Source organism: Bubalus bubalis, chromosome 4, assembly GCF_019923935.1.
Source record: "Bubalus bubalis isolate 160015118507 breed Murrah chromosome 4, NDDB_SH_1, whole genome shotgun sequence".
Classification (NCBI taxonomy): domain Eukaryota; kingdom Metazoa; phylum Chordata; class Mammalia; order Artiodactyla; family Bovidae; genus Bubalus; species Bubalus bubalis.
The window spans coordinates 96,982,517-96,995,879 of NC_059160.1; the positions used below are offsets into that span (position 1 = coordinate 96,982,517).

A 13,363-nucleotide genomic window follows, 5' to 3' on the forward strand; every position below is an offset into this window, starting at 1 on the left:
CTAACTGTGGCTTCCTGACCTGCATACAGATTTCTCAAGAGGCAGGTCAGGTGGTCTGGGATTCCCATCTCTTTCAGAATTTTCCACAGTTTATTGTGATCCACACAGTCAAAGGCTTTGGCATAGTCAATAAAGCAGAAATAAATGTTTTTCTGGAACTCTGTTGCTTTTTAGATGATCCAGCGGATGTTGGCAATTTGATCTCTGGTTCCTCTGCCTTTTCTAAAACCAGCTTGAACATCTGGAAGTTCATGGTTCACATACTGTTGAAGCCTGGCTTGGAGAATTTTGAGCATTACTTTACTAGCGTGTGAGATGAGTGCAATTGTGCGGTAGTTTGAGTATTCTTTGGCATTGCCTTTCTTTGGGATTGAAATAAAAACTGACCTTTTCCAGTCCTGTGGCCACTGCTGCGTTTTCCAAATTTTGTGGCATATTGAGTGCAGCACTTCTGCAGCATCATCTTTTAGGATTTCAAATAGCTCAACTGGAATTCCATCAAGTCCACTAGCTTTTGTTTGTAGTGATGCTTCCTAAGGCCCACTTGACTTCACATTCCAGGATGTCTGGCTCTAGGTGAGTGATCATACCATTGTGATTATCTGGGTCGTGAAGATCTTATTTGTACAGATCTTCTGTGTATTCTTGCCACCTCTTAATATCTTCTGCTTCTGTTAGGTCCATACCATTTCTGTCCTTTATTGAGCCCATTTTTGCATGAAGTTTTCCCTTGGTATCTCTGATTTTCTTGAAGAGATCCCTAGTCTTTCACCTTCTATTGTTTTCCTCTATTTCTTTGCACTGATCACTGAGGAAGGCTCTCTTACTTCTCCTTGCTATTCTTTGGAACTCTGCATTCAAATGGGTGTGTTTTTCCTTTTCTCCTTTGCTTTTCGCTTTTCTTCTTTGCACAGGTATATGTAAGGCCTCCTCAGTCAGCCATTTTGCTTTTTTGCATTTCTTTTTCTTGTGGAAGGTTTTGCTCCCTGTCTCCTGTACAGTGTCAGGAACCTCCGTCCATAGTTCATCAGGCACTCTGTCTATCAGATCTAATCCCTTGAATCTGTTTCTTACTTCCTCTGTATAATCATAAGGGATTTGATTTAGGTCATACCTGAATGGTCTATTGGTTTTCCCTACTTTCTTCAATATAAGTCTGAATTTGGCAATAAGGAGTTCATGATCTGAGCCACAGTCAGCTCCCAGTCTTTGTTTTTGCTGACTGTATAGAGCTTCTGTATTTTTGGCTGCAAAGAATATAATCAGTCTGATGTTGGTATTGACCATCTGGTGATGTCCATGTGTAGAGTCTTCTCTTGTGTTGTTGGAAGAGGGTGTTTGCTATGACCAGTGCGTTCTCTTGGCAAAACTCTATGAGCCTTTGCCCTGCTTCATTCTGTACTCCAAGGCCAAATTTGCCTGTTAATCCAGGTGTTTCTTGACTTCCTACTTTTGCATTCCAGTCCCCTATAATGAAAGGGACATCTTTATTGGGTATTAGTTGTAGAAAGTCTTGTAGGTCTTTATAGAACCGTTCAACCTCAGCTTCTTCAGCATTACTGGTCATGGCGTAGACTTGGATTACCGTGATATTGAATGGTTTGCCTTGGAAGCCGAGATCATTCTGTTGTTTTTGAGATTGCATCCAGGTACTTCATTTCAGACTCTTTCGTTGACAATGAGGGCTACTCCATTTCTTCCAAGGGATTCCTGCCCACAGTAGTAGATATAATGGTCTGAGTTAAATTCACTCATTGCAGTCCATTTTAGTTCGCTGATTCCTAGAATGTTGACGTTCACTCTTGCCATCTCCTGTTTGACCACTTCCAACTTGCCTTGATTCATGGACCTAACATTCCAGGTTCCTATGCAACATTGCTCTTTACAGCATCGGACCTTGCTTCTGTCACCAGTCACATCCACAGCAGGGTGGTGTTTTTGCCTTGGCTGCATCCCTTCATTCTTTCTGGAGTTATTTCTCCACTGATCTCCAGAACCATATTGGGCACCTACCGACCTGGGGAGTTCATCTTTCAGGGTCCTCTTATCTTTTTGCCTTTTCATTCTGTTCATGGGGTTCTCAAGGTAAGAATACTGAAGTGGTTTGCCATTCCACTTAGGGGAAAAGGAAAGCAAAGCCCCTGAGGGAGGAGTATGCATGACAGGTTGAAGAAGCACAAAGCAGCTAGCCTTGCTTTAACAAAGCAGATGAGGAGGGCGGTGAGGGTTGGGAAGCGTAGCTGAAGATGACTAAGAGGTAGGTGGAATAAATGCATTCTTTTGAGGGGGAGGTTATAAGGACTTTGATTTTTAAAAGGTCTGTGGAATACAGACTAGGTAGGGGCTGGGGGACTCAAGGTCGGAAGCAGGCAGAATAAGTTAGCTGGCTGTTGCAGCCTGCTGGGTAAGAAATGGTGGTGGCTTGGATCAGAAGTCTAGCAATGGAGTGATAATCAGAAGTATAGCAGTGTCCAGTCATGGGTAGATTCTGAAGTTTAAGCCAACAAGATTTGCTGATCAGATTGGATGGGTGAGGTATGAAGGAAGAATTGGATCAGTTGGAAGGATGGACTTCTGATTGACTCAATGAATGCTCTGAGGAGGAGCAGGTTAAGGGTGGGAAAGGTCATTCTAAGTTTGGGATGGTTACTAGAGATTCACGAGTAGCTGTCGAGCACAGGGTTATGAATAGGAGGATGATTCAGGGAGAAATCTCTGCAGAATATGCATTTGGGGAGGCTTCATACATGGAGTGGATTGATTATTTAAATTCACCAGAGTAGATGAGATCACTTTGGAGTGTGTAGGCAGAGTAGAAGACCTCAGACAGAGCCCTGGTGCCTTCTATAGTGTAGTGTTGGCATGAGGTTGATACCGTGCATCTAGGAAGAAAGCCAGGAGAGAGTGGCTGAAAGAAGCTGGATAAAGCCTTGCAAGGAGAGCACAAACCAGCTGGGTAAGATGGTGCTTTTAAGTCAGTTAAGATGAAGGTTCAACGTTAGATTTGATTTAACCATGTGGGACTCATTGATGACCTCAACAAGCAAGCTGGCAGCTAAAGCCTGCTTCGAGAGTTGTGTTCAAGACCAGAGCAGAGGAGGGAGGTTGGAGACATGCAAGTTTAGATGACTTTCAAAGAGGAGTAAAGCAATGGGGAAGCAGCGGGGCCGGGGGGGCATCGAGTCAAGTCAGGGGCATTTCCTTCCCCCTCTTCTTTTTTTTTTTTGAGAAATTACATTAGGTTTGTACAGTTGGGGAAAATACAATAGAGGGGAAACGGTGATTCAAGAGAGGAAGGCGATGGTAGAACAATGTCCTTGAGGAGGTGAGGAGTTAAGATCTAAAGGAGAGGTTGGTCTTAGTCCAGAGTGACAGTCCTTTCACCCTTAGTAACAGAAGAAAAGGTGCAGAGCACCTGGGCCCACAGGTGCCGGTTGGTGTGCAGATGCGACAGTGAGAACTTCAGGAGGGGTTTCTGTTTTCTCCTGTAATACAAAACAGAGTTGTCAGCCAAAAGTGAAGATGTGGATGGAGGTATTGGAGGTTGACAGGAGAAAGAATGTTCAGTTAATTAGGAGAGGGAGAAAGATGGCAAAGAGAACTCATGATATTGTTGGGGGAGCAGTAAGGGTCCATTTGAGCTTGGTTCATTTTCGATTTTAGAGACTAATCAGCTTGGAGACTAGCCAATCTCCAGCCCTGTTTAAGTGCCTCGGCACTTGTATTTCCTTTGTTCCATTAGATTTTTCAGAGGGGAGATTTTCAGTGACTTTAAAAACTAGTTTTGCTTTTTAAACAGCTTGGTTTTGGTTAAGTTTAAGCAGAGCAGGACCTTACCTATGTAGTAATCCTATTGTTATTTTCTTTTTCCCCCTTTTCTTTCCCATGGGTATAAGATCAGTCTTATTAGTCTAATCTTATCCTCCACGCATTTGTGGACATTTGTAGCTGCAGTTGTACATGATGTCATCAGTATTTGCTGGTGGTTGCTTTCAGCTGCTTATGATGATTTATGTTTTCTTTGAACTTTACATTTTGTAAGGTAAATAGAAACCCTTTGAGAGATTGGAGAGGTTCTTTTATATCCAGTTCCAAAGAGTAAATTTCTCTAATTTTTATCTTGGTGTTTAGTAAAACGGTATTTGTTTCACAAGTGTGTTATGTTTTTCTGTTGTAGGAAACCCAGCGTTTGCTGGCAGAACCAGTTCCCGGCATTAAAGCAGAACCAGATGAGAGCAACGCCCGTTATTTTCATGTGGTCATTGCCGGCCCTCAGGATTCCCCCTTTGAGGGAGGGACTTTTAAACTTGAACTATTCCTTCCAGAAGAATACCCAATGGCAGCCCCTAAAGTACGTTTCATGACCAAAATTTATCATCCTAATGTAGACAAGTTGGGAAGAATATGTTTAGATATTTTGAAAGGTAAGTGTTATCTTTATTATCATATGCTGTTAAGAATTTTTCCTTTTGTCTCGTAAACATTCCGTTTTGAGAATCTGAATATTATAATCTTACCTTATATGAAGACCGCAGAAGTATGGGAGGGAAACACAGCAGTTCTGGGTTGTTTTCATGCATGGTCATTCTGGGCCTGTTGCCTTTGTAGATAAGTGGTCCCCAGCACTGCAGATCCGCACAGTTCTGCTATCGATCCAGGCTTTGTTAAGTGCTCCCAATCCAGATGATCCATTAGCAAATGATGTAGCGGAGCAATGGAAGACCAATGAAGCCCAAGCCATAGAAACAGGTATTTAATATTCATTCTCCTTCACACCACTTCCACTTTAAAAAACAATCTGTACCACAATTTTGGGTTTTTTGGGTCGTGTCTTGCTCTGCTTGAGGAGTCTTAGGTCCCGGTTCAGAGATCAAACCCAGGCCATGGCAGTGAAAGTGTCAAGTCCTAATTGCTGAACTGCCAGGGAATTCCTGTGTATCACCTTTTCAAAAACTTAGTTTTAACTGGGAGAAGAAAAGATTTGTTAAAAGAAGATCAGATCTCTCTTAATAGTATGTAAATAACCTCTTACCAAAAGATTTTCAGACTCCATCTTAGGGTCTACTACATGACTCCCAGATTTAAAGAGGAGCAGTAGTTGGGAGGTCTTGGACTGTTCTATAAATGATTTAACAAATGTCTGAGTGCCTGCCATTCATTTAGCTGTATGTGAAGATAATGGAAGACCTTTAAACTTCCTTGAGCTGTTTTTGCAATCTGTTTGATTAAACTATGTGCCCATTTATAGTTAGAGAGTTTGAAAGCAATAAGCTTCTTGCTACAAATTTTAACAATTAATGAGGAGCATCATATGAGAAAGGAAGGAGACAACTCTTTTCATCCTTTAGAATTTTGTAGAACTTTTGAATTCCATTGTAATGTTTTGGTAATTAGATGTATAGACAGTCTTTTTGCCCTGACCTAGATTATAGAAAATGACATGAATTTAAGAAATTGTAGCATGCTCTTTTCATAATTAACTTAATTCTGTTTGTTTACTTTGTATAGAGTTTGGAAAGGAACGTATTGAACTTAAGTAAAGTAATAATCATGTTTGTTTTTGTCCACAGCTAGAGCATGGACTAGGCTATATGCCATGAATAATATTTAAATCGATTCGATCGTCAAGTGTGCATCACTTCTCCTGTTCTGCCAAGACTTCTTCCTTTTTTGTTTGCATTTAATGGACACAGTCTTAGAAACATTACAGAATAAAAACCCAGACATCTTCAATCCTTTGGTGATTAAATGCACATTAGCAAATCTATGTCTTGTCCTGATTCACTGTTGTAAAGCATGAGCAGAGGCTAGAAGTATCATCTGAATTGTTGCGAAACGTTTAAAAGCAGTGGCCCCTCTCTGCTTTTATTCATTTCCCTCATCATGGTTTAAGTATAAAGCACTGTGAATGAAGGTAGTTGTCAGGGTTAGCTGCAGGGGTGTGGGTGTTTTTCTTTATTTTATTATTATTATTTTTTTTTGGTGGGGGGGAAGGTAGTTTTATTTTAATTTTATGGGCTCCTTTCCCCCTTTTTATGGTGATCTAATTGCATTGGTTAAAAGCAGCTAACCAGTTCTTTAGAATATGCTCTCTAGCCAAGTCTAACTTTATTTAGACGCTGTAGATGGACAAGCTCGATTGTTGGAACCAAAACGGGAACATTAAACAGACATCACAGCCCTCACTAATAACATTGTGACCTTGCTGTCAAGTGTAGAATCCTCCCTTCAAGAAAAAGCTTGTGACCATTTTGTATGGCTTGTCTGGAAACTCCTGTAAATCTTATGTTTTAGTAAAATATTTTTTGTTATTCTACTTTGCCTTTGTACAGTTTCTTTTACTGTGTTTATTTCATTTTCCCAATGTGACAATCGTATTTAAAAATTAAAACTGATGGAACATTCTGTTTTGATCTTCACCATCTGACAAATTGAATGGCGAGAGGTAGATTTTGCCAGTTTCTTTTCACTGATGCAGATTTGTGTTAAGATATATCACTGAATGAAGTATTTATAAGCTGGCCCTGAGCATGCCTAAAACATCAGTATGTGACATTTTTTTTACCTCCTAGAAATTTGAAATAAATGTGTGTGTATTGTCTGATTAGTTAGGCGACCATCGGTGTCTTGCCACAGTGTTTGGAAATTACTGTTCAGGAGAGTCACAGCACAGCCACACCAGTGACGGACTTTGTGTGGGACTTCTACTTGTGCCCCAGTTGTGTCTAGCATTTGAGTTATGACCTTGCTCTTAGTTCTTGTCTCAAAACTTCGTGTGTGACCACTGTTACTAGAAAACAGCAATCTCGTAATCATTTGGGGTTTGCTGAGGCATTTATCAGTTTTTCTTGCAGACGTGCTAGCAGATCTCAAGCAGTGAGCTTGCATAAGCATCATCAGAAAGGTTTCTTCCTTAGAGGGCATCAGATCCTCAGTTAATGATTCTTACTGTCATCCTTGTAATATTTGGTGCGGGAGCTCCTTTTATTCTTTAATTTGATAATCTGCAATTATCTGCATTGACAGAGTTCTTCCCCACCACAAAGCTGTTCTTTCCCACCTTTCCATATCTAATTCCCAAGTCTTGTTATTTTAAGACATTAATGTAGTCAGTCATAAATAAGTATGTAAATGTTAACCTGTGGGTTGGAACCTTTGTCTCTTGCAGTTTAAGGTAATGGATATTGTAGCCCATCTGAATTTCCCCCACTCTTATTCTCATACCTTCTGGAGTTTCTTCAGAATGTGGTGTATTTTATTGTGCTCCTATGTAAGATGAAGAATATCTATTAAAATTACATTTTCAACATACAAAAGTTTTTGATGACTGGTAACTGGTATCCTTCAATAAATGCGTTGCTTGGAAACAAATATTAGTTTAATTCAGAGTACAATTGTTCATAACCCAAATATTATAAATTTAAAAGCTTAACAGCAATTGTCATTTGTAACAATTATTGGTCTCTTTAGAGTTGTCTTACAACTAAGGGAACTGAATCTCATTCTGGGGCCAAAATGAGTGAACACTCAAGCAGTTAATAGAGATCAGTTTTATTTATTCAGGTGGCATTGCTCAGATGATAGCTAGGATGACAGTGATTTATAAGTTATAAAATTCCAGATTTAAATCTATTGATCCACAAAAATGTATCTAAAACAGGACTCTGATGTCTACTGAGTTTTTGAGTTATAGAAGTACAAATATGTGAATTCCTAATTTCACGGCAACATGGTTTTTTCCTTTGTAATTTTGATAAGAGCCCCCATTGTTTTGATAATACTTGCTTCCCCAACCAGTGGGATGAAACAAGAGCCAGTGTGTTGGCTGGGCTCTCTTAGAATTTAAGGGGCTCTGGGAGAGGCCAAGATAGAGTTTGAAAACTGGTAGCAACATCGGGCTTTGGGGCTTGTTTTCCTTGGCCCACACAGCATGGTTGGTTAAAACATTTTGAATTCAATGCTGACATTTTAGAAAAATTGGGAGAATCGCGTGAGAATCTAGAATTCTGGTAACTTGAATGATCTAAAGTTCTGACAACAGGAAGATGTGACCTGCCTTATGCAAGGCACCTGTTGGGAGGAGCTGAGTAGTAGCCTTCCTAAGATGAGCTTGTCATTCTTGTACTAAGTGATTCTCAGGCTGGTTAGAATCCCCTCCCAGCCCACCTGCTCCTCTCTGTAATCCTTTTCCCTTGACTTTGTCACTCCTTAGCTTATGGATGCACTCCTACTTGTCAGGGGTGATTAGGTACCTGAATGGGACTGGCATAGGATGTTCCCTCGTGGACCTCCTCATCTAATGAGGGATGCGGCCTGAGGCATATGGACAAAGAGCAGTGGCAGCTCTGATGGAGAGGGGAAGTAAGCGCTTGGGAGGGACTGCTCTTCTGGATTCAATACCTCCATGCAGGGGACCAGCTTGTGCAGAGCCCTGGGAGCAGAGAAGAATCTGAGTATATTGATAAATGGCTTCTTGAACATCAACTGCCCATTCAGAAGCTTTTCTGAAATCTGGAGGGGTTGATATGAGCCTTATGTTTTTCATGTGATTTTTAAATTTTGTTGTCTCCTTTGCTGTGATTCGCTTCCATGCTAGTTAGTGTTGGTCTGCTCAGAAGCTGCCTAATGAGATCTTAGATTTGAGATATGTATAACTTAAACCCTGCTGTAGACCAAGAACATACTTTAACACAAAATTTCAGAAGCATTTAAAAATAAACACAATACCTAAAAAAGCCATAGGTGCTATGGTTTAGCACTAGTAAAGGAGAGTATGGGGTGGGAAATCCTGTAAAACATTAACAGTTTTAGCTAAATGGAACTAAATGGTATGGGAATAATAGGAATTGGCTACTTAACTCTAGCCATATCAACTTTTTGTTAGTTGCAGTTGCAAAGGTTTAAAAATAACAGCCTTATCTACAAAAGCTGGCCAAAAGAAAAAGGTAAAATGCCATGATTATAGGGCAGCTAATTCAACAATCTATTTTAAAAAATGTAATTTCATTGGAATAATGTATTTTGGAACTGGGGGCAACATTTCATTTAACCGTGCAGCATGTGCTTAGTTTAAGAAATTATATTGGGGGTTATTTTTAAATGACTTAATAAGATCACAAAAACATGTTGAATGTAATAACTTGGAATATTAAGAATAAAAATCTGTACACCACCACCCAGACTGATGATACTTTGTTTCCTTAACTGTATCTTCCACCCCCTGCATTAATTTCCATTTTTTTTTATCATTGAGGTCGGAAATCGGGAGGATTTGTTCCAAGAGTTGGTTTTGCTACATCTTTATGTTACAAATTGGACAAGTTCCCTATTGGCTGCAAAACTGGGATTTGGACTAAAATTTTCCTTGTTAAGTATAGAACTCAACCTGAAGAGTCTGGGTCCTTCCTCCTCCTGGCAATTTCATCTTTGCTACCCGTTAGCTGATTTGACATGTGCCAGTTGTAGCATTTCAAGTGTATGAATGCAGACTTGCTGATAACCAAGCTGAGCATTTGTGGACTTGATGTAGTTTCTGATTGGTTGGAGAAGCGTATGGTAAGTGCCTGGATATTTAGACCTTACTGTCTCTTGTAGCAGAGCAACAACTGAATCCCATGATCTTGTAAAAGTTTATTTCATGGTGCTCTTTAATGAGCTTTAACATTTTCTGCTAATCAGTTTTACCTATGGGACAAAAAAGCTTTAGAAATATGAGAGACTTGATAGCTCAGGTTCCCTATTGTAGAATAACCAGCGCATTTCCATTTTATATATTCCTGATGCATACTCACCCACCATGTGACTCCTATTGAAATAAATAGTTCATGACCTAGATTGTTGTGGTTCAGTCTCTCAGTCATGTCTCTTTGCGACCCCATGGACCCCAGGCACGCCAGGCTTCCCTGTCCCTCGCTATTTCCTGTAGTCTCAAACTCATGTCCATTGAGTCGATGATGCCATCCAACCATCTCATAAAAATGGAACACTTCATGAATTTGCGTGTCATTAGTAAATTCCAATAGCTCTATAAGTTTCATTATAATCTAATAAATTCACAAAGTATACTGGTTTATGTTCTAAGAGTAGACTACTCAAGAAGAATTACTTAGATCTGTCAAGCAGCTTAGACGTGATAGGTTGATTGCACCAGATTTCAAGTTGGTGCTGTTTTCCTTATGTTTTGGCAGGAAGTAATAGAACTGTGAGTAACCAAAGGAGTAGGACCAAATGGTTGCAATCCGTGTTTTTTTTATTCTGAAGCAGTAAATATTTTGGGCTTTCCAGGCCATGGGTCTGTCTCAAGTTACTCAGCTCTGCCAGTGTGGTGAGAAGACATCCATAGACAGTTACAAACAAATGGGCATGCTGTTCTCTGCTCAGACAGAACTTTAGTTTTCATGTCAGAGTATTTTCCCCCCAACTACTGAAAATGTGAAAAGCATTCCAAGTTGGTGGAATACACAAAAACAGGCTGGGGTCTCCATTTGACTTGTAGGAGAAGGAAATGGCAACCCACTCCAGTATTCTTGCTTCTTGCCTGGAAAATCCCATGGACAGAGGAGCCTGGCGAGCTGGTCCATAGGGTCCCGAAGTCAGACACAGCTGAGCACGCGTGTACCAGGCTGTTAACCCCTGCCTACTTGACAGTGCCTGATTACTTGCTCTTGTGTTATAAGCAGGATATGTCTCCCCCGCTTTTAAAAGTGATGTGTGCATGTTAAGTTGCTCCAGTCGTGTCCAGCTCTTCGCAACTCCATGGACCGTAGCCCACCAGGCTCCTCTGACCATAGCGATTCTCCAGGCAAGAACACTGGGTGGGTTGCCATTTCTTCCACCAGGGGATCTTCCCAACCCGGGGATTGAACCTGCATCTCTTAGCTGCATTGGCAGGCAGGTTCTTTACCACCAGCTCCATCAGGGAAGCCTTTAGAAAGTGGTATGTTAACTGGAACAGGAATGATTTGTGCAGGTGCCACTTTTCTGCTTTGATATTAACATACTTTGACAAGTTATACAGATTGGGCATTTATCAAGCCCTGTTTTTTTCATCTGTGATATATTTTCATACCAAATTTCTCAATGTTCACAGGAATGAACTTTGAACTCCGAATGTTCAAAATTATACAGGATTTGATTTTTAAAGAAAATCTGTAGAGACTTCTTTAAAAGTGACCTTTGACAGGAAATTCTGTGTAGTGTTTTTCAATTAGCGATTACTGAAAGGAACTCTTATCTCTGGCAGCACATTTCTTTGCTATCTATCAAATAGATGACTGTAACTTAACCCCACCCAATCTGTACATTTAAGTTGATGCGAGTTTTATAAATAATGCAGTACACACCTTTGACCATATTTTGATTGTGCAACTTGAAGCATTTTTGTTGACTAGGTTCCCAGAAGTAGGTGCGAGTTATATGCATTTTTTTTTTTTTTTTTTTTTTTTTAATTTTTGGCTGTGTCAGGCCTTCGTTGATACAGACTTTCTAACTGGGGAGAGCATGGGCCATCATTGTGGTGGCTTTTCTTGTTGCTGAGCACGTGGGCTTCAGAAGTTGCAGCTCCTGGGCTCTAAAGCACTGGCTTAGTAACCGTACATGCGCTTAGCTGCTCCATGGCACGTGGGGAACTTCCTGGATCAGGGATTGAACCTGTGTCTCTTGCACTGGCAGGTGGATTCTTCACCACTGAGCCACCAGGGAAGCCTGCATTTAAAATTTAATAGTGGTGCTACATTGCCACACCAGTTTATTCTGGCATCCTTAACCTGAATACCGTTTTTGTCTGTATAATATTCCACCCTGTGGACACATTTACTAGTTAACCATTAGGCCTTTGGGCCTGGGCATTTTATTTCCATGCCTCACCAGTTTGGTTCCCTTACCTTGGTAGGTACATTTGTGTCCGCATTCCTTTAGATTCCTGGTGTATTAACTTGGTCAAAAGGTATGTTTGATTACACATACCTCTTACTATACAGTAATAGCCAAATAAAGTATTTTTTATTTCACTGACTATGGAATGAATTTGAGTAAAAACTGAGAAAAGCAGGAAGATATACAGTACTATTATGTCTGGCACTACTGTTTAGAACCAGATAACGTGATGTCCAGAGGGTAGTACTCCACATATTGGGAAGAACAACTTCTGGGATCATAATCAGTTGAAATCACATCAAAGTAGAGAAATATAAGACTAGTTTCTGAGTAAATTAGGGTCTTTGCCATAATGCAGTGCCAAGATAACACTTGGGGGCCTTCCCATCTTACTGCTCGAATTTAGCCAAGGGAACTAGTCAAGTAAAAGTGAAAGTTGCTCAGTTGTGTTTGGCTCTTGGCGAACCATGGACTCTACAGACCATGGAATTACAAAATACTGGAGTGGGTTGCCTTTCCCTTCTCCAGGGGATCTTGCCGACTCAGGGATCAAACCCAAGTTTCCCACATTGTAGGCGGATTCTTCACCAGCTGAGCCGCATGGGAATTAGTTAGGAAGGTACTAAAAGTTAAGGCGAGGAGCAGCACCAGGGATGAGATCACTTTTCAACCTGAATTTTGTCCTACAGTTCCATATAAAATGTATGAAAGTATTTGATGGGGAATCACATTTTCAAATAAAGATTTTTGTTTTTGAAAATGGTACATGTCTTAAAAAATAGAGCTTACATCTTCAAGGACATTTTCTGATGTATAAATAACTCATCTCTATGCCTTACTAGAACATAAGCTCCTTGAGGGTAGGAACTTTTCTATGCTGTGGCACTAACGCTGGGCATAAAGCAAATGCTGACCACTGTGCAGCTAACGGTGAATGTTGCATTAAGAATTTATGAAACAAGGTACTGTACTGGATGGAAACTTCATTTGAGGACCATCAGCTACAACATTCCAGCTGTAACGTATCTGTCACAAATCATACTTTAATAAACTCAACTAGTCTTTAGTTCTGTGTAAGAGATCTGTAGAAAATTCTTGTATTCCAATGTGAAGACATTAGAAAATGCCAAGCTTTCTCTTTTCTTCCAACTTAACAATCTTAATCAAAACCAAATGAGATCTGAGTAGAACTTTTATGTGAGGATTCGAAAGTTCATCTTACGTAAACAATTATTTTGGGTAAATAAAATGGCCTCACCCGTCACCTTTTTCAAACAGCTGTAATAATTAACGTGACCATACTGTAGAAAGTATCTGCAACGTACTACACCAAAGTACTCAGGATAAGCCAAGCCCCTTGAAAATTAACAATTTAACACAAACTCCATTAGGAAAGGAGAATAGCAATAAATAAGAGAACCACAGTGGCATGACTGATGTCCTGTACAAGATGGAAAACAGAATGGGAGAGTAATGGCAACACCTTACT

At 40.3% G+C, this 13,363-nt stretch overlaps 1 protein-coding gene across 2 annotated transcripts in view; it reads left to right on the forward strand.

The window, feature by feature from the left end:
* UBE2N (ubiquitin conjugating enzyme E2 N) overlaps nt 1-6,316 on the forward strand; it is a 41,140-nt gene extending 34,824 nt beyond the window's left edge. The window contains exons 1-4 of one of the 2 annotated variants that reach the window (XM_044941830.2): nt 3,998-4,042; nt 4,178-4,424; nt 4,609-4,749; nt 5,571-6,316. In XM_044941830.2, the coding sequence (XP_044797765.1) occupies nt 4,013-4,042; nt 4,178-4,424; nt 4,609-4,749; nt 5,571-5,611 (459 nt within the window). In that variant the 5' untranslated portion in view covers nt 3,998-4,012 and the 3' untranslated portion in view covers nt 5,612-6,316. Of the gene's footprint in view, nt 1-3,997; nt 4,043-4,177; nt 4,425-4,608; nt 4,750-5,570 lie in introns of those variants that run through there. The other variant, XM_006070221.4, reaches the window with a different exon arrangement.
* Nucleotides 6,317-13,363: the final 7,047 nt, after the last annotated feature.